Source organism: Doryrhamphus excisus, linkage group LG3 (assembly GCF_037039965.1).
Source record: "Doryrhamphus excisus strain RoL-2023G ecotype Guam linkage group LG3, RoL_Dexc_Guam_v1.1, whole genome shotgun sequence".
NCBI classification, from domain to species: Eukaryota; Metazoa; Chordata; class Actinopteri; order Syngnathiformes; family Syngnathidae; genus Doryrhamphus; species Doryrhamphus excisus.
In genome coordinates this window covers 11,358,309-11,380,581 of record NC_136359.1, presented here as the reverse complement: position 1 = coordinate 11,380,581, position 22,273 = coordinate 11,358,309, and the positions used below count along the sequence as shown (strand labels likewise).

At 40.8% G+C, this 22,273-nt stretch overlaps 1 protein-coding gene across 2 annotated transcripts; it reads right to left on the bottom strand.

Annotated features, from left to right (window-relative positions):
• Nucleotides 1–756: 756 nt before the first annotated feature.
• On the bottom strand, nt 757–19,985 carry LOC131128163 (somatomedin-B and thrombospondin type-1 domain-containing protein). 2 transcript variants are annotated; one of them, XM_058070762.2, is made up of 5 exons: nt 19,562–19,985; nt 8,302–8,487; nt 7,894–7,984; nt 4,513–4,671; nt 757–3,039 (listed from the first exon to the last, which is right to left on the bottom strand). In XM_058070762.2, the coding sequence occupies exons 1-5, from the start codon at nt 19,818–19,820 to the stop codon at nt 2,934–2,936; spliced, it is 801 nt and encodes a 266-aa protein (XP_057926745.2). In that variant the 5' UTR covers nt 19,821–19,985; the 3' UTR covers nt 757–2,933. The 2 variants fall into 2 exon arrangements, with proteins under 2 accessions (XP_057926745.2, XP_057926746.2); XM_058070763.2 differs by having other exon boundaries at nt 8,302–8,484.
• Between the last annotated feature and the right edge of the window lie 2,288 nt (nt 19,986–22,273).

Sequence of the window (22,273 nt, the reverse complement as noted above, 5' to 3'; positions counted from 1 at the left end):
GACTGTCGATATATCCGATCCTGCGCCGAACTGCATTAAAAGTGGGCAATAATGCACTCGACATTGTTATATAGTATAGAATAGTATATATAGTATATAGTATATAGTATATAGTATATAGTATATAGTATATAGTATATAGTATATAGTATATAGTATATAGTATATAGTATATAGTATAGAACAATGGCATGTGTTTGGCCAGCTATGTGGGGCGGGTTGAGCATGACCTGTGAACCAGGAAGTGCGTGTGTGTGCTGCGCTCTGGTGGTGGAAGTGTGAAAAATAAAGTTGACTGGAAGCAGCCGTTCGCCGTGTTCTTTTTTGGTATTGAAATCCTTAAGCAAAGATTGATTTAAGCTGCTTTTGTATCGATATAAGCAGACCAAATTGGCTGGCGGGAGATGAAAAGGGCATCGTAGTAACCGGGTTATCATAATAACCGGGTATCGTACTAACAGAACTAATTATATCATAAAAGACTAGAACTTTGCCGGGAAATGAAAATAGTATCGTAATAAGCAGTAATTCGTAACCGATATCGATATAACAAGACTTTATTGTATTTTTATTTTTATTTTTATTTTTATTTTTATTTTTATTTTTATTTTTATTTTTATTTTTATTTTTATTTTTATTTTTATTTTTATTTTTATTTTTATTTTTATTTTTATTTTTATTTTTATTTTTATTTTTATTTTTATTTTATATAACATAATGGAAATCCCAACCCAGCAGCAAATAAGATATGAGATAACCCAGCGAATTGGGTTCTCAGAATACCCAATTCAATAAAAATTACCCAATTAAATGACCCAACAGGCTCAACCCAGCAGTTGGGTCAAGAAAACAACCCAGCATTTTTAAGAGTGTGATATCAGTATTGAATTAAATGGGCAAAACAGCGATGGAACCCCTAAGATGAAATGATTTATTGATATTTTCAATGAATTTTAATTTTCCCCACAGTAAATAGAAATGTAAATAGAAAAAACCTCTTCCAGGGTCGAATTGCCGCGACCATACAAATTGGATAAACCGTTTAAAAGAAAGTTTTAACATTCAACACATGGAAAAAGAAGTTACTGCAGGCTGACACTGAATCAGTTGTGGCTCTGGTCCTGAGCCAGTCCAGCTTGCCACAGAGTGCCACTCACATTGACTCTGGTAAAAACTGCGGCGAGTGTCCGCTCCGGCTGATGATCATGCAATAACTATCTTTGTATATAGGAAGTTCTTGTAAACAATAGCAGTATTTGCCTGCACAGCCGTGGGGTTGTAGAATTTTGTGGGTGTTTTGTTGCCTTCTGACTTCATTCTATGAGTACGTTTATTATTATTAAATAGCGTTGAATTACTTCTTGTTTGTTCTTTGACGGTACGATGTTGATAGATATCATCCAAATCGTCACTGTATAATCAATTACTTGTACTGATATGATGATGATATGATATGAGATGTTGCGGAACGCTCCCGGTGGCTGCAACAGCGCTGCGACGGATTCAGTGTGAGCCCCGGAGTTAACTGTTGATAATGTAAAAACAACAAAGGATGATATGAATGCTTTACAATACAGTACACAAAAAATACAGTAGTTACTGAGGAACTAATGAAGAACTAATGAGGAACTAATGAGTACCGGTTAGGTTTAGGGAGGTTCGTTCCTCATTAACTACTGTCATTTTGTGTACTTTGTTACCAAAGTATTGTTTTTATTATTAAAAAAGTCTAAAAAAACACCTTATACATATTTATACAGTACATACAAACCACTTCTCCCTTAGTGAGTCAGAGCTTTTCTTCTTGTCACTCACTCGCACATCAATGACCTGGAGATGCAGCTGCGAAACGAGACCTGCTTAAAAAGTGTCTCAACGGTTCAAAGGTTGACGGGCGGAGTTATTAGAAATATATAATCATATCATATATCATATTAAAAGAGTGATTGTCATATATTCAGATTAATAGAGTATAGGGGACATTCCAATTTTGCTATAAGGTGGACATTTTGCTAAAAAATATTGGAATATAATGACTTATTTGGTGGGGAAAAGTCATGTATGTGGATGCAGTATAAAAATGTCACACATTTTACCATCATGCAAGTGTAAAAAGAAGTTAACCACTACAATAACAGTTAAAGTCATTAACAATAAAATATGTACTCACCCGTGATGACTGTGGATGACAGACATGCCCAGGAAGATCTCACTTTGCGATGTACGTACATTGCATTCTTCTTCTTTTATTATTATGATTAGTGTCAACTTAGCCATTTTGTACTGAGCAGCCAGGACAAATATGTACTGCTTTCCCTTTCCTTCTCTATGGTCATCATCATCATCATCAACAAAAACACAAAAAAAGCCAGTACAGTTCAACCTCTGGATTTTGGTGCAGCTTTAGAGATGTAACTTTATCAGAATTTGTACGACTTCATTCAACTTTAGAGGTTCCACTGTTTTACTATGAAGAAAAAAAAAGAATCGGGCCTTAAACTGTGAAACTGTGAAAAGGCGTGGATACATGAAGCTATATTACATTACACATGACAAGAGTATTACATGCATAAAGCTAAATCATATTTTTTGCATATCACGCGTTGTCATTTATGGAGGTAGATAGCAGAAGAGGTAAAAAAATGCACAATGGAGGTTGGTGTGCTTTGGAGGAAAGAAAGTACAACAATGTGGCAGTAAAATATGAAGCAAGGACAGCTGCGTGCGTAGAAAGTAATACAGTACGGTTGAGTATGAGGTGGAAGATACAAAAACGAGTGGCAGGATGCTGCTGAGCTCCTTGAGTAAACCCATCCGTTCCAGAGATTCTGGATCCGTGGGCTTGACCGGCAAGGCTCTGCAAGAGTTTTGCATGAGCTGTTTGAGGACAAACTGGTCCCTCTACGTGGACGTGTGCTGGGGCCTGCGGCCGGTCACACAAAGAGGACAGAATAAGGTGGACACCGGCAGCCTTCAGACGACGACTCTCGCACCCACGAGCCGTGACAACCTACGACGGAAGCTGCTGCCCAGAAGGTTCTAGAAAGTGGAAAAAAATAGAAGTGAAGCACAAAAGACACCCACTTTTGAGTCATTTACTCAGCTGCAGAGAGTACCAGGTGTTTTAATATCATAAGGCATCTCACTGAAACAATGAAGTTGAACGTGTAACCGCCTCACATGAGCAGTTTCCAACCGTTTTTGGAAGTTAGTTGTCCACAAATGTTCGGCTTTGAACATGCTGCACAGCTAAATTATTTTCATGAATTGGTATGGGGGCTGCACGGTGGTCGAGTGGTTAGGCCTCACAGCTAAGAGACCCGAGTTCAATTCCACCCTTGGCCATCTCTGTGTGGAGTTTGCATGTTCTCCCCGTGCATGCATGTTTTTTCTCCAGGTACTCCGGTTTCCTCCCACATTCCAAAAACATGCTAGGTTAATTGGCGACTGTTTGTCTATATGTGCCCTGTGATTGGCTGGCGACCAGTCCAGGGTGTACCCCGCCTCTCGCCCGAAGAAGAGAAGAAGGCTCCAGCACCCCCGTGACCCTCGTGAGGATAAGCGGTAAAAAATGAATGAATGAATTGGTATGGCTGTCAAATGATTAAAATGTTTCATCAGATTAATCTGGTTTCAAGGAAACAGAACTGGAGGTAGCAGAGATGAGGATACTGGGGTTCTCATTGGGAGTGACCAGGATGGATAAGATCAGAAACGAGTACATCAGAGGCACATTACATGTTAGAGGCCTTGCAGAGACCAGACTGAGATGGTTCGGACATGTCCAGAGGAGATAATAATAATAATAATAATAATAATAATAATAATAATAATAATAATAATAATAATAATAATAATAATAATAATAATAATAATAATAATAATAATAATAATAATAATAATATTATTAATCTGGTTTCAAATGAATTAATCATGATTAATCACCATTTTCAACTGTGTCTGAAACATGCCTATTTTGACTGATTTTAGCAGATAAGATAACGACTGGATAAGATTACATATAGTACACATATATTTGTATGTATTACCATCTCCAAATGAACCAAACATTCAAATCAATCAAAAAGATACCACACACGACACTAGTCTCTTTCATAGTAGAACATTTGGATCACACTTTAACCCTGTTATTATGAGTCCGTGGCAATAAGGGGTTGCGTTCAAAGATACCACGTTATTGGAGTTTAATGTAGGTATATAATATAATTCTCACAAGGCGGTGACATACTTTGGTGAAAATACCCACCAGTGTGGGACTGAGGACTGAATGAAAAATACACTTTGGGTGCCTTGAAAAGCGCTATAAAATCGAATCCATTATTATTCATATCCAACGTGCTTTTATTGCTTATTCCATTGTGTGCTCGCTCCGGTGGGGAAAGGAAATATGGTGCTCAATAGTGGTGGGTGCCACCGGTGGAAAACATGCCACTGCTCATGCCCTAAAATGCTACATCGAATATGTACTAATATGTCAATGTTTGATATTACCTGGTGCCCTCCAGGCCATCTCCTCCGCATCGGTCTGACTTGGACATGGCGTCACTCTGGCACTCTGCACACACAAGCCTCTCTCTCACCAGCTGAGCACTCCATAGTTTGAATTTGCACGCCATGCTCGCTTGTTTCACCCTAAAATATATGCAGTAGCTGCAAAAGAAACAAAGAAAAAAGAAAGTGTATCAGTCAGATTTGGAGAAACCAAACTTTTAATATCACCGACCAGATAGAGGAAGCAAGCTGTGTTTAATGGCGCCTCGAGCCAGACAAAAGACCAATCAAGGCTCAGATAACAACAGCAGCCTCATTTGAAGGTGATCCAGCAGTGTCATGTCACCTGCAGCATACCCTAATATCAACACAGCTCCGCCTGTGTGCTCCGGAGACAATAATAACGTCTTCTCTGGCAGATGCTTTGTACTCCCACACTATTTGTTTTGTCGCTCCTTCAGCCATCTGTGAAAAAAACACCATCCCCATTGGGTGTTTGATCTGAGAAAACACGGCCATGTTTTTTGTCCTCATTGCTGAAACATCTGATTTTTTTTTCTTTTGCAAGGACACAATATGAATAGTCAGCTTTTATTCTGAGGGACATTTTAAGCAATTTACCACTCACAACTCAACTGTTGACATAATACACATAATGGACACTTCGTTAGTAATATTATTACTTTATTTGTAGAATATTTCAACTACAAGCTAGAAAATTATTGTGCAAAAGTCTTATCTTAAGACAGGTATACTTTACTTGTGGAACATAAATGCTTTTTTAAATCTCAGGGAAAAAAAAATCCTTTTTTCCCCTCATCATATTGCAAAAGTATTCTTTTAAAATTATTTTATTTCTGGTAAGATTTAAACTTTATTGTCATGAATAATGTTTTTTTTTTGTCAGAATATTTTCACTTCACTCGTAAAATCCTAACCTCAGTCGGACAATTGTGTTTCTTGTTCACAATTTTTTCCCTGTTTGATTTGTATTACAATCATTTCTTTACAGTGCGGTCATCATAGACCTTTGTTAAAATAAAAAAGTATATTTTTGGCACACAATTGTCAAAAAATGTGACTCATTTGAATCCTTGATTAAGCATCATTGCCCTGTTGAATTTGTCTTATTTGAGACTATGTGCTCTATTTTTGTAGACCGGCGCACCCACGCCTCCATCCCTCCCAACGGTGCAAGCGGCAAAGAGAGAGGAGAGAAGGTTTAACACAGCCGAGTGTAATCTTAACCAATCAAATGAACACCTCTCTCAGTCTACCAAATTGGCTGCGCACAGACAGTTGGTGTTCCAGCATACCTCTGACCCTATTGTGGGCAAGTAGTTGTACAGAATTTTGGTATAAACCAGGTCTATATAGCCCAAGAACATAATCTGTGTGCCTTGAAAAATCTGTCAAAATCATCAACAATGGCCGGTACCAAGAGGGACGGCTGGGATAGAATGAGTTAAATGACCAGAGAGATCTTATCATCCATTACCATGAGCAAGTGTCGCACTTTTAGGGAGTTTACTTGCAGGCTAAAACCCCATCTTCCCACAAGCTCAGTTCTCTAGATTGTTTTCACTGAGCTATTATCAGTGTCCATTTTCATGACGACATCGGGGCCTTCCTCATCTTCATCTGTTCATGTCTTATTTTCTTGAGTAATGTGTGTCCAAACCACTGATACTCGGTCAAATCACAGGCGTACAATGTCACTTTTAATCAGTGAGAAAGGCTGGAAGGGTCGTCTTGGAAAGCAGCCATGACTTTATACCCTAGTCTTTCCAGCTCTGAGAACATCAGCAATCAGACCACAAGGACCACATCCAAGAAGGACGCCTACGGTACTTATTATTTTTTTTTTTTTACTTGGATTAAAGCGGCTTGATCAGCAAAGGTCAAGTGTGCACACTGCTCATGGACACTCAGGTTCATATTGCAGCCAAAGCAAATCTCAAGGCTCTGATTGTTATGGTAACCTTGGCCTTGCATGTCTCAGTGAAGCTTTTTGGATGACAAAGTTGAATCGATCTGACTGCTGATTGTTTTTAACTAAAGGAAGAAGAATATATTCTTGTTGGCAACCAAATAGAACATTGTTCGTGTTATAATTATGCCGACAATTGAGGAGTTTGAGCCACTATTATGCATGAGTGTTCAAACAAGAGGTTGCAGGTTTTTGTAGCAACAGGTGTTACAAGAAGATGAAGAAAGGACTTTTTGTGTAGTGCTATACATGGGCTGACATTCAAAGCAGTAAGATTCCATCATTATTATGTAATTTCCAGCAAAACAGCAATTTTCCCCTATGAATTTGTCCACCGAAATGCATCTATTGATATCCAATCAGGTAAACATTAATAATAATAATCAATTACTCAATAATTGCTCAGTAGGCTGAGGTCTTTTGAGGTCTTCTATGACTCTGTGATGGCCTCTGCCATCTTCTATGGCATGGTCTGCTGGGGGAGCAGCATCACAGCAGCTGATAGGACAAGGCTGGACAAACTCATAAAGAAGGTCAGCTCTGTCCTGGGATGTCTTCTGGACATTCTTTGTCCTCCATCATGGACAAAGACCCCCACCCACTCCAAAAAAAACACACTCTGACTCTATAATAAAAAAATCCTGTGCAATAACTGTGCAATAAACCATGCAATCAACCTGTGACTTGATCAACATGTATACAGCTGAATATAGTGTATATCACTTCTGTATATTACCCTGATTTTTGTACTATATTCTTGTGTAAACCTAAAATTCCCCCTTTTGGGACGAATTAAGGCATATTTTATCTCATCTTAATTAAGTTATAAATATATATGTTAGCATTATTTTAGATTATATATTAACAACATTTTTATATTACAATTACAGTGGTTTGTAGGAGGGCTGCACGGCGAGTGGTTAGCGCGCAGACCTCACAGCTCGGAGACCAGGGTTCAATTCCACCCTCGGCCATCTCTGTGTGGAGTTTGCATGTTCTCCCCGTGCATGCGTGGGTTTTCTCCGGGTACTCCGGTTTCCTCCCACATTCCAAAAACATGCTAGGTTAATTGGTGACTCCAAATTGTCCATAGGTATGAATGTGAGTGTGAATGGTTGTTTGTCTATATGTGCCCTGTGATTGGCTGGCGACCAGTCCAGGGTGTACCCCGCCTCTCGCCCGAAGACAGCTGGGATAGGCTCCAGCACCCCCCACGACTCTCGTGAGGAAAAAGTGGTAGAAAATGAATGAATGAATGAATGAATAAATAAATGTTTTTCACAATCTGAACAAATCACTTCATCAGCATCCTGACATGTGTTGGGTTTGTCCTTTAAAGTTCCAGTGTATGTAGAGTGAAGTACCATGTGAAGTACCATTGTTGACCTTACCTGGCCTTCTCGTCCTTCATCAGCATGTGAGGCCTCCTCCAAGGGTCCTTAAAGTTCCTCTTGAAGGAATCTGGAAGGATCTTTGCCACCTCTGAAGGTCAAAGGAAAAAAGATGGCTTGACTCTGAGTTCAAACAGCATGAGCAGTAAACAAATCCTTGATCATGTGACTCAAAAGAGGAAGTTTTCCTATGGATTTGCCATGAGAGTGTTTATCTGCATGGTGGTGTTTTAATTCCTGGAAAAGTGATGCAACACAGCTGCAGACAAGGCCTCGGGAGCAGAGCCTTGCCTATTATACAATATATAATCTGTAACGGATCTAACAGTGGCCCGGAGGAAGACAGCGGGCATTAATATGTAACAGATCTCCTGGCAGGGGAGGAAAAAAGGTCACGCTTATTCTCACCTTTTGCCGTGCTGCATATTTCGTTGTTTCCAAAGCACCCTCTGCGCTGTTTGAGGTCCGGGCAGGGGGTCCCCCCGTTTCGTGGAGGGATGGACACTTGGCGGCTTCTTTCCGTGCTGCCCACTCCACATGGAGATGTGCATGAGGACCACGGACCCCATGAGCCCACCACACAGTCGATGGCTACTAGAGAAGCACATGTAGAGATCAGGGAGAAGGTAACTCAAACAATTTAGTGTTACGTATATTATGTACATCTTGTTTTACTGTAGTGGTGTTGTAGTACTTTGAATGATACTGTCACGCATATCTACATTGTCACAATGCTTTTTTTTGCACTTTACTAATACTAAGTAAAGTATACTTAGTATATTTAGTATTTTACTATGTACTATAAATTACCAGTCAAAAGTTTGGACATACTTCTATCATTCAATAGCATGAAGAGGGGTGTCCAAAGGATGCCAGCAATATAAATTGTTATTTTTACACTCAACTACAGCAGAATTTAAAAGAAATTTCCATTAATTAATTCCATTAATTCCATTAATTAATTAATTTCCATTTCCATAATGCCTCATATTAACTCTCTAACAAGATCTATTATCTACATACTGTATTGTATATAACTCTGGGAAAAACTGTTGATTTTTTCTTAATGCTTGGGTTGTTTATATTGTTTATTTTTCTATATTGTGTATTTTGTACTGCTTAACTGACTCTGTACTATTGCTGCTGTGCAATACAAGGGAGGGACGAATAAAGCATATCTTAAAAGGAAAACATGGACAGATTAAAATGCACATGATTGGTCTGTGAATTTTTGTGTACATTTCTCACCATAAAGACTAGAAAAGGTGTGCAAATTAAAAATGAGCAATGCCTACTGCAGAAAAATATCTGTATTTTCTGGACTGTAAGTCGCACCAGCAAAAAATGCACATTGAAGAATAAGAAAACATATATAAGTCACATTTTTGGAGGGGAATTTGTGTTCCGTCCTTCTCTGTTGTCTTTATGAGTTGATGTTTACGTTGTACATTTTCAGTTTCTGCTCTCAGTGAATTGAAGATAATGAAGTCCAAAGAAGATAGTGAAGCTTCAATTGGAGGTTTTACACAAGTTGGGAAAGTCTAACATACAACTGCTGATTCCAAGAGGTCATGTTGACAGTGAAAGCATCGCCTCAGGTAAGAAGGTGGTGATGGAGAGAACAAATGGCTCATTAGCATCCACTAATGTCAAGATCAGACTCCGGAAGTCTGCAAGCCTGGTCACACAAGTGGCCCCCACTTAAAGAAAAACGCGCAAAGACTCTGGTTTCACTCAGTGTCGCACTTCGACACACACACACACACACACATACACAATCAGCAGCAGCAATCAGTCTTCCAATTGAGACGGCTGATGTAGTAGCTAATTACATCAATCTAACTCAAGAGGAAGTTCTATTAGTTAGATGACGGCTCTGATCAAAGCTAAGCTGATCCTTGCGGGAATCAGACGTTAAAATTTAACAGCAGCAGACATCCTTAAGAGACAGGAAGTACTACACACTTCATAAACGTAATCAAAGAAGGTGAGAGGAGGTACACATATAGAAGTACAAATATACAAACATTTATGAAGATTAACTAGGATTTAACACCTTAAGCAGGACAAAGACGTCCAAAATCAAATTAGTTCAAATCATCTCCAAGGTCTGCCCTGGATGGTTCACAGTTTAGTGTGTTTCCATGAATTATGTTTGGAAAATTTGAGCAAAATTAGTTGAAAAACATGACCTCCATCAACGAAACACAGGCCCACAAGTCACTGAGCATTTGTCCCATAATTATAAAACGTTGAGGGTTTCTGTATTATATTATTCTGTATTATGATTATTTCTGGGCTGCACGGTGGTCGTGTGGTTAGCGCGCAGACCTCACAGCTAAGAGACTAGGGTTCAATTCCGCCCTCGGTCATCTTTGTGTGGAGTTTGCATGTTCTCCCCATGCATGCGTGGGTTTCCTCCCACATTCCAAAAACATGCTAGGTTAATTGGTGACTCCAAATTGTCCATAGGTATGAATGTGAGTGTGAATGGTTGTTTGTATATGTGCCCTGTGATTGGCTGGCGACCAGTCCAAGGTGTACCCCGCCTCTCGCCCAAAGACATCTGGGATAGGCTCCAGCACCCCCGTGACCCTTGTGAAGATAAGCACTAGAAAAGAATGAATGAATGAATTATTATTTCTGTATTATTATTATTATTATAAAAGTATGCCAGCATGTGTTCCAAAGCATTTTGAACACAACCCATAGGGGGCGCCAGAAACGTTCTGGAACAGCCATCTGGTAACTACTTTTTTTCAGCAGAATCCGCTTGTTGAATTGCACTTAATAACTAATAAGTGATTCATATCCTGCTTGCATGGCCATCTACTCTCTCACCCCATCCTCATCATTGCAGTCATGCACAAAGCCCTGTGTGTGTGTGTGTGTGTGTGTGTGAGAGAGAGAGAGAGAGACAAGAGAGCGAGGGTGCTTTCAAGGTACCGCCCGCTCTGTTCATTCCCATGGTCTTGTCAGGGTGGGTTGGGGGGGTGGGGGGGGGCTGTCTCAGTGACACAGCCAGTCCACAAAGCCACTATGGAATCTCTGCATTCCTGCACATTAGTGCTGCCCACCTGACACCCGCCTTTCCCAGATCGGCACACATACCCACACACACATACACATTTGTCAGATAAAGTCAGATAAAGTGACCCATTTGGGCTCCTTCCATTTCCAGTCATCACTGTGACTTTTTATTTTGATTAATCTGAAGCCAACTTCCTGCTTTCTTCTTCTTCTTCTTATCCTCCACACACACACATTGTTTCTTTTCGCTCTCTGCCACACGGCCAATTAGGGTTTTTGGTGAAAAGGGTGCACAATGAAATGGATAGGGTCGGCAAGTTCTCGCACCCTCCCCACACAGAGAACACCACCAGCAACAGCAACAGCAACAGCGTGTCCTTTAAGGGCCTCAAGTCGCCAGGGGTCAGAAGGTAATTGGTCCTGCTCTCTGTTTCTGGTACCAGCAGTGCGACAAGACCTGCCACCCACACGATAAGCCTGCTGGCTGTCTGACCCGCCGCTGAGCTCGCAGACGCTGTTGCAAAAAAAATCCTGCCGCCACCTCTGACCTCTGACCCCCGGGGAGGAAACAAATGGTATTTGTCAGCATGTGGAGCATGTGCACTCAACTGATTTAAAAAGAGAGCCGATTAGCAAATGCTACGTTTGTAGTATCATACAAAAACATCACATCAGGAAGTACTTCGCAAAAGTCAAAATGTGCTGCAACACTTGAATTTGGAATTGAGTTATCTTCATGCCATTTGAGCCCCCCCTCATTCCGGAATACACTTGGTAGCATCATGCCCATCTAATGCTAACATTTTATAGCTCCATAAACCAGGAAGTAGCCTCCTACTGTAACTAATATAAACACACTGTAATATAAAATGCACTTCTCCACAATTTCTTTCAATTTGAGTTTACCTTTTTTCCATTTGAGTCATGATATAATCTTTCCCCTCAATAGTAGTACGGTAATTTCATCATATGTCATCTCCATGAACCAGGAACTAGCCTGCTAGCTAACAAACAGATGGACAAATTAAAAACACACAGTTGGAATTTGTTGTCGTTGTACCATTTGAGGCATTCATTCTGTCCCAACTCAAAAATACAGTAAACCTCGGATATATCGGACTCGGATATATCGGAAATTCGCTCACAACGGACAGATAAAAAAGAAACGATTTTTCTGTAATGCATTTCCAATAAAAATTAATTGCATATATCGAATTTTTTATAACGGATTTCGCCTATTTCGGACAAAATCCAATTTCCCTCGCATATATTGGATGGCCGCATCGTGTCTTTCTCCTGGCTCCAGATTTAGGACAAATATAAAAGTGAGTGACGTCAATAATACTAGCACAGCAGTGAATGAGATCTTAACCTCACTATTGGAAATAACGTAGGCCTGACGGGCGTAACAGGGCCTAGCTTAATTAACAATTTGTTATGCTCAGAGTCCAATAAAGTTAAATTCTCATTACCTTACGTCTCTTTTCATTGCCCAGTCCAGGTACATTGGAAACATAGTCAAGGAAGTGCCTTTTTATAACGGATATAAATCCGATATATGCGTAAAACGGACATTTTCCGTTATACGCATATAACGGATTTCGCTTATATCGGACAAAACCAGTGGGAACAATTGAATCCGATATATCCGAGGTTTACTGTAGTACAGTCCAGTCGGCTTATCATCCCCTATGAACCAGGAAGTAGCTTGCTAGCAAACATAACAAATGTGGTAAACCACAATTTGCTGACTTTTGTTCACTTTTGAGGAATTTTGTTATCTTTGTGCCGTTTGAGTCACAACTGAAGCATTCATTCATTTTCTACTGCGTATCCTCACAATGGTTGCAGGGGGTGCTGGAGCCTATCCCAGCTGTCTTCGAGCGAGAGGCGGGGTACACCCTGGACTGGTTGCCCAGCCAATCACAGGGCACATATAGACAAACAACCATTCACACTCACATTCATACCTATGGACAATTTGGAGTTGCCAATTAACCTAGCATGTTTTTGGAATGTGGGAGGAAACCGGAGTACCCGGAGAAAACCCACGCATGCACGGGGAGAACATGCAAACTCCACACAGAGATGGCCGAGGGTGGAATTGAACTCGGGTGTCCTAGCTGTGAGGCCTGCGTGCCAACCACACAACGTTGAGTTCTATTCTTCTTCCACTTTATAGGAACCAAAACAAAGTTGAAACCAACTTTACAAGGTAACAATGTTTTTGCTCCAAACACTGTAATAGAGGGTAAAAACAGTCTAGCTTGGAGGCAGTTCCAGTAATTCTGCTTGTTGGCAGAACTTCACACAAACAGCATGAAATGGAGCAAAAAGTACTGAAACGTGGACCCCAAGTTTGTCCTCTGGCTTGTGGCGCAATCTCCAGTCGCACTTAGTTGCTATCTACCGTTTTTTTGTCACCCTTGCCTGAATTCTACTTCCATTTTGGGATGTCGTGACAAAGGAGTTATCGCAACAATTTGCATTTCCTCCTTCTCCCCAATCACCTTGCACTTTCCCTCCATCTGTCTCTTTTCAGCACACTTCCACCCCCCTTCTCCTCAGGCTTGCATCTCCTCCTGGCTGATAGGACCCAGATGTCCAGCTTCACTGGTTTGGGGACAACAGACCAGACCCCCTCTCACATTCATGTAGAGATCAGGGACGTGGTCCCATCAGACAGGTCTCATGGTGTTAGCTTGTTAATAGGACTAATAACAGCTTAGCCTGTAAATGTTTCCTGACAGGCAAAACAAATAGTCAGAACAAACACAGCTGACTGTAGTGCACGTAAGGTGCATTCAAGAACCACCAACAGGCATTTAATAAAAATAAAATATCTGAATGCAAAACGATGAGCTCATAGAGAGAATAACATGTGTCCATAATGTGTCAGTGATGTCATGGCATATACCTCCCAGCACTAAATTCATTAAATGTCCCATCAGACTGCTTGTGATGTCATCCCTATGCTGCTAGCAGCCTCTAGGGGGCACACTATTAGGGGATTTTTACGTTAAGTATTCCAACTATAGGATGATGACACTCCTTAGCCTCCATGGGAAAGTCTATTCCAGGGTGATGTAGAGAAGGGTACGACCCTTAGTCGAACCTCTGCTGCAAGAGGTGCAATGTGGTTTTTGTCCCGGTCACCTGACACTGGATCAACTCTACACCCTAGCGAGGGTGCTGGAGGGTACATGGGAGTTGGCCTAACCAGTCTAGATGTGCTTTGTGGACTTGGAAAAGGCATCCGAACATGTCCCTCGTTCATCCTTTAGGGGGTGCTCCGGGAGTACGGGATTGATGGCACGCTACTACCTGCCATTCGATTCTTGTACAACCGGCGTAGGAGCTTGGTTCGCATTCAAGCCTGTGTCCGGTGAACGTTGGCCTCCACCAAGGCTGACCTTTGTCACCGATTCTGGTGTCATGGGGGCGGGTCTCAGAGTTGAGCCAGTTGTCAGGCATCTACTCCAGGTGCCTCCTGGATGCGTCCCTGGTGAGGTGTTCCGAGCATGCCCAGCCGGGAGAAGGCCCCGGCCCAGACCTAGGACATGCTGGAGGGATTATGTCTCACAGCTGGCCTGGGACCGCCTTGATCAAGCTGGAGGAGGTGACCGGGGACTACTACCCCCTGCAACCAGGACCCGGATCCATCCACCCATCCATTTTCCTCCGCTTATCCGCAGTCTCAGTAGGGAAGCCCAGACTTCCTGAAGCCCAGACTTCCCGGTCCCTGGCCACCTCCTCCAGCTCCACTGGGAGGACACTAAGGCGTTCCCAGGACAGCTGTGAGACATAATCCCTCCAGCGTGGGACCCGTAGGCTTGTGGGACCTGGATAAGCGGGTCAATAATGTTACACTGATGAGATGTACATTACATTACCTCAACATGATAGAGTGAAAAATTACTCCCTTTCTGTGTGGAAGTGGTATGTTTTTTATTTCTACTAGCTACTACTTAGCTTGCTATGTACAGTACTATAAGTGGCAGCTATCTCTTATATCCCTGCAGTGATCCCATAGCTTGCACATTATATTTGCATAATGTGGGGTAAGCCAATATTATTAATAACAGAATAAGTAATAATAATTTAATGTCATTCTCTCACATATGTGTCAATGCAACGGTGAAAAAACAGTGAAAGGCACACTGAGCTATGCACTAAGTAAAAAATGTTCCTCCTTACTTCTTTGATACCACTAGTTGAATTTGAATCCGGTTGTTTCTCACTATAAGATAAGATATGAGAGCAATAAATTAATTTTCAAACTTGTGATTTTTTTTGCACCATCAAGTGATGAAATTGGCCCACAGCTCATTTCCTCTGCAAAAATGTGCCGCCTGATAATTTCATCACAAGTTTGCTCATCACTCCTCCAGCATGCCTGCTGCTGCCTGAAAGCCCCCCTCAGGGGAACTGTATGTTGTCATGTCCTGACCCGGATGCTCTCTCCTAGTCTTCCATCCCACATGTTCTGTCTTAGACTCGGGTGTGGAGTGGATGTTTTTACCTAGACGGCTTAAAACAGACCAGCTGGACCAAGCAGCTGCACGTCCAACTCAAGTACTCTTTTTTTTTTTTCTAACATCCTCCTTGTTAACCAGAAGACAGTTTTAAGCTGATTTCTTGCAAATATGCATGTCATGTCCTATTCTGGAACGCATTTATATGGAGGTTAATCACACAGCGTGGCAGATACATGTTGATGCGAAGCAGACCAGCAGGATCAGAATCAGATAAGTCCAGGTCAAATCTAGCTTGGAACGGAGCCAAGCCACAAGTTGCATGTACAGTATGCTTTTAAGTCAACATGTGCTCAGGTTGCACACACAGGAAGTCCACACACAGCAAACACACACCCAAGCGCAGACCTCCTTCAAGGCTATCTTCTATTGATATTTGTGCTGTCTCGCCTTCTGTCATAATACTGCTGCATGTTTTGGCAAGGGCACCCGTTCAAAATATACTAAATGTACTGTAAATAAATGAAAGCATCCGAATAGACCAGGGGTGTCAAACTCAGTCGCATAAGGGGCCAAAACTCAAAGCCTACTTTAGGTTGTGGACCCACATTGACAAATGTAGAATAGACACTTTTGCCGTTTGCCCACCCCTGGTCTATATGGTATATTTTAAGACTGTATTGTTTTGGCTCACAATATGGCATTTGTGTATCCGTGTGCATGCATGTCATCATGACAAGCCCAGTGGAGGCCGTGTGACACGTGACTGAGTGCATGCACAGACGTCAGTTGACCTGAGGAAGCAGCTGCTATACATATTGTATATAGCTGTACGCCACACTGATGATGATAATTTAATACTGACCTGAGGTGAGCTTATTATGTTAGCTTTCAGCCTCATGCACACACACGTAAACAGATCAAGTGATAGCAGGAAGTTCCCTCCCTCTGGCTAGCTGTGACATAAAATAGGCAATGGATGAGCTCTTCGGTCATGTTGCTAAATAGTTACCAAAAAATGAGGAAAAGCTCTGTGTAGTTCTGCACCACCTTAAACCACAAGAATACACATACAGTTACACGAACCCCTCTCTGACATTATAAACATGGCTCAGGTATGCATGCATGAAGTGACTCCAATGTTTTAAGAGCTCTTTCCATCAACTATTGTTCCCTGCAGGTGCTTGTTAGTGAGCACTTAAGACACCGTGAACAAAAACACGAGTCAACTTGAGACGTTTCCACACACACTGCACAAGTTCAGAGTGTTTCCTGCTCCTGCTTCCTTATCCTATCCATCTTTGGTTGTGTGTTTCCATGGCGCCCGTGTCCTCCTTTGTCCTTATATAGCATCAGACAGCACAATGAGTTCAGCCTTACTACCCCAAACGTGTATTTGGACCAGTTTAGGACTTTCCACTACTGGACGGCTGCAGCTCATTGTGTGCAGTGGCATTATGTACTGGCACTATGTATGGCAAGAGAGGGCAGTGCCCCAATATAAAGGCATAAAATAAAACAAGGCAAAATATTATCAGAAAAAAGTCAGAATGTTATGCAAGTAGAGTTGGTGTTAACTTTTTTATTTTTTTTAAAGAAATAAGTCATAATATATTAAAAATACATTTGTAATTGTAACAACTGGATGGAAAAATTCCCCCATAAAACCCAGAATTTCTCTAGATTATATCATATAACATCCTGACATGCAATATTTGTTAAAAACACTTCTGGTGACATAATGTAATAAAGACAATGTTTTGTCGTAATTAACTATATGTACTCTTTTTCCCAGATTACATTTTTATTGTCATAAAATCATGCAATTGTTTGTATTAAAAGGCAAAATGTATTTATTTCTTATATTATTTTTGCAATAAATCAGCTTAGGTTTTCTTTATTTCAACACAACAGATTTTAGTCATTAGTCAGACCAATATAAGAGGAAACTGTGTTTGTCACACAGTTTCACCTTAAAAAGAACACTAAATTCATCATACAGCAACTTAACAAGCAACATGTACCTAGGAAATATGCAGTGCAAGTATCAATACAAGTTTAAAATAAATAAAAACAACCATTTAAACATTTTCTCATAGTGCATTGCATCAAAGCAAAGCATTCATTGGTGCCTGCCATGGTGCTGCAATGATGTCAGCCTCCCTCTGGACTCCTCTGGCGGACAGAGACAGCACTGCAGTGCCACACATGCATCCATTTTCAATGCCGCTTGTCCTTCAATGAATGCTTTGCTTGGACGCAATGCATTATGGGAAAACTTTAAAAAATTGTTGGGCCTTTTGAGTGGAGTGGAACAGTTGATGAGTGGTTAGCATGTAGGCCACACAGACAGGAGATTCTGGGTTTGATTCACCAATTGGGCATCTCTGTGTGGCGTTTGCATGGGCTTTCTCCGGGTACTCCGGTTTCCTCCCACATTCCAAAAACATGCTAGGTTAATTGGCGACTCCAAATTGTCCATAGGTATGAATGTGAGTGTGAATGGTTGTTTGTCTATATATGTGCCCTGTGATTGGCTGGCCACCAGTCCAGGGTGTATCCCGCCTCTCGCCCGAAGACAGCTGGAATAGGCTCCAGCATGCCCGCAACCTTTGTGAGGATAATTGGTATAAAAAATGGATGGATGGATTTGAGTGTTAAGTTGCTGTGTGATGACTTTAGCATCCTTTGTAGCATCCGTGAGTCAGACTGTTATATTGATGGTCCAGCGATTCCCAGTGGGTTGACAAGCGTCAAGTTCGTGATTGGCTCCTGCCAAAGAAAGAGGTACCGTTTCCTCACTGATTCGCAGGCAGCACAGTATTTAAATGATTAGTTTTTCTAAAGTAAGGTGATTTCACAAGATTAGAATGTAGCCATAAATTGAGCTACACCATTGTATAAGATGCAGGGTTCAAAGTTCAAGAAAAAGTAACGGCTTATATACTGGTAATTATGATACTTCTGCAAGTCATTTTGGAATATAATACAACTAAATATAAGGAGAATGCGGACTGCTGTGAGCTATGCCAGTCCAAATATACAGATATTATGTTGGCTTGTTGTCAAAGTTCACTTCTGGTCACGCTCATGTCTTCGCTTTCAAAAAGCAGCAGAATTGCTCGTCTACACGGAAACGACATGCTGGCGTTTTCTGTGTCGAGAGCCCCTAAAACTTATGTAAGGTTTAGTCCAGTTGTCAGGTCTAGTCTGTGCATTTTAAAGCTTCATTGTGAAGGTCATGGGTCAAACCAGTTAATGAAAGTTGGTAAATACACTCTGATTAGTCAGCTGACCATTAAGGAAACCTCATTTAGGAGGGACTTAAAACAAACATCATTAACGAGTGATGTGTACTACTATCTCATAGACCAGCAACAATGAACAATAGTTAGTTGTCTAAAGCAATGATTCTTAAACCTATTACACCAAGTGATACCACACTCAAAAAATAAACGTTTAGCCTCAACAAAAAAAATCAACACAACAGTTTCCATTAGTCTTTCTTAGTTATGACAACTTAATTTGAAATTGCTTTGAATCAACAAACAATATTGCATTGCACAAATTATCTTTTCCTCTTCACTCAAAGCTCATTTTAAGTAATGCTTACTAAATAATTGTTGTCATAGGGACAAGTTTTTAAGTTCGTAACTCAAAGAAATATGTTATGATTAAGTCAACTGACTTAATCATTTTATTCAAAGTAGTTTAATTTGTTGTCTACTTAATTATAATAACAATATAAAAACAATATATATATATGTGTGTGTGTGTGTGTGTGTGTATTATGTTACCAAGCTAATTTTATTAAGTCATGGCACCTTGAATTTTGTTTTAAGCTTACCAACAATAAAATTTGAGTGTATATGACATGCTAAATTAAGTTCATGTAATAGCCAACATTATTATTTGAACATAACTTAAAAAATAAAGTTAGCAACTTAGAAAGTTTATCTAAATCAATTAATTACATTTATGTATTAAATCAAGTGGTGTCAACAGATACTCTGAATCACTTTTTAGAGTGCATTTTTGCACATAAAGCACATTTTAATTTGAATTGTGAATATTTTTTTTAACTGTAGCGTTCCAACTGTTGCAGTGTACCACCAGTGGCATATGTACCACAGTTTGAGGACCTAAGGTGTAAGTGGACTCACCAGATATTTGGCAGACGCTCTGGTAATCCTCGCAGCAGTCTCCAGTCTTCTGACAGTACGTGTCACAGTAGCACACGGTCTTCCTCCTGGTGAACTCAAAGCAGTCGTTGTTTCTCCCGGTGCAGCAATTGGGGCTCTCCCTCTCCCTGCAGCCAGCCTCGGCTTGGGGCACCACCATCACGCCGCACAGGATGGACAAATATCCGCACAGCAGGACAAAGTCCAGACGCGCGGAAGGGCTCCATCCGTGCGCGTCCATGACAAACCTGCTGTATCTTCAATCTAGATATCTATTTTTAAAGTTTCAAAGTAATTTAACCTTTATTCTAATCTACAATAAAGCCGCACACAGCATGGTCCTGCTCTGGGATGGATGACAATAACGAGGCAGTGATGCGTAAAAGTGCAGCCTGAGTGCGCACCACTCTTCCCTATGAACCAGTGCAGGGTCACGCCCCTTGGAGCTACTGTTGCGTCTTCACAAACACTTTTCACTGTACCAAGCTCCCCCCTTTCTCCCCTTCCACCACCACACCTGATAAAAGACCTTGCAGTAAACCACTGATATTGCATACACTAAGTGGACACAACATTAGGTACACACTCTAATGCGCTCCAATGCATGAATCTGCCTTTACACACGTCATAGCTCACTTTTCATTCAACAATATGTTAAACTTGTATTAATTGTAGCAATATAAAGGGGGGTGGGTAAATTAAGCCTTTTCAAGCATCAAACTGCATAAATAGTAATGTAATACTAATAGTAATACTAATAGTAATGTTACTGTAATGGTCCTGCATTACAGTACAGTCGTCCCTCGAAATATCATGGTTCATTATCACTCCCTCTCATTTACTTACATTTACATAAATGGTCGCTGTTTGGTGGTAAATTATGGCATATTATCAGTCAAAAATATTGAAATACAAGTGCTATGTACGTATAAGTAGTATTCTGTTTACTAGGTGGCAGCAATGACAAAAACCACAGAGACATTACCTTAACACTGTATGAAGTCAGCCATGGCATGCCTGTCATGATAAAATGGGGGGAAAAAAACAGGTCTCCTCCCATTCCGTGTGGAAGTGGTAAGTTTTTTGTATTCTTAATTTTAGAAGAAATAATTGTGAGGCTCACTGGTTAGCTCGCTAGATCGTTAACTAGCGCCATCTCGAGTTGAGCAAAGTATTGTAAACAAAGAATATCATGTCTACAGGGCCCCGTTTCACGAAGCAGGTTCAACCAACTCTGAGTCTAACCATGAACTCTGAGTTGATCTACTCTGAGACAGGAAACTCTGAGTTACGGGTTTCAGAACAGGTGATTTCATTTGGTTCAATCAACACAGAGTTTGTTCACTCTGAGTTAAGCGTGTGCACCACGACTTTAAAAAGCCCTCATCAATGGAGCCCCGTTCCCTCGATTCACCATGGGTGACCATGTAGTTGGTCTACATTTCTCATCAAATGTTTTTACACTTAAGACACCACATAAAAAGTAACTGGTTTTCAGGCAATTTTCACTTGTTTCACGCACATTTTCAATTGAAATAAGTAGAAATAACAAACTTGCTCCACTGACAGATTTTTCAAATTATTTTTTCAAGTGAAATGTGATTGAAACACGTGAACATTGTCTAAAAACAATTTACTTTTAGGTGTGATTCGTTTTGATCAGAAATTAGACATTTTGACGAGAAATAAGACAAATATTGTTGGTATGATTTTGAGTTTTTGCAGTTTGATGCAGTCTGACATTCAACCTATTTGCACATTGATGCTGTGAATGGATTTTCTGTTCACATAGTCTCCTTCATTTTCTGAAGGAGCAACGATGGGAATGTGCGTCCCATCGATGCACCCTATCACACCAGGGAATCCTAAAAGAAATGAAAATGACAAATCCCAGTGTGAGGTTGCAGCACCATATCATTAACTGAATATGATTTATAATCATACATTTTAACTGATTTCTACATTCACCTGCAATTCTGTGGAATTCCTCCTTGATGACCCCCACGGGTTTATGTCCCGGGAACACAACGAAGGAGTTGATTCGTCTTTTTAGTGCTAGGGACACTTTTCTCACAGCTCTGCAGACGGTGGCCTTGCTAATGTTTTCTGCATCACCTATATTATATGAAAAACTTCCGTTGGCAAAAAACCGAAGAGCAACACACAGAATCTGGGTGGATGACAGTGGACGTCCACGGTTGGTGATGTTTTGAATGTCCTGACGGATGAGATTATGGATGTAAGTGATGGATGGTGAAGTGAAGCAGTACCATTCGAAAAGAAAATTATCTGGAAATGATAGCGTGTCCAATCTCGGCCTGTGGATAACTTCCCTACGAATGCGGAGCTCTCTTCTGAGTAGTAGTGCCTCTTCGTCTACAGCAGAGGTAGGGAACCTATGGCTCGGGAGCCAGGTAGGGCTCTTTTGATGACTGTATCTGGCTCTCAAGCATTTCTCACCACAATAAAAATGTATTTTTGCTAACATTTTAAAGTAAACATCACAGAAATGACTGTTAAAAATAATATTCAAAATCAACAACTTTTTTATGCATTTTAATTCGTCCATCTATTTATTACTGCAATACGGCCGACCATATCCATCTTTCCTGATATTTTCCAGGTCAAACACCAAAACTCGATTATTACTGGGTAATGCGGTAGTCTACCTCGGTCATTGAGAGGTCAACATGT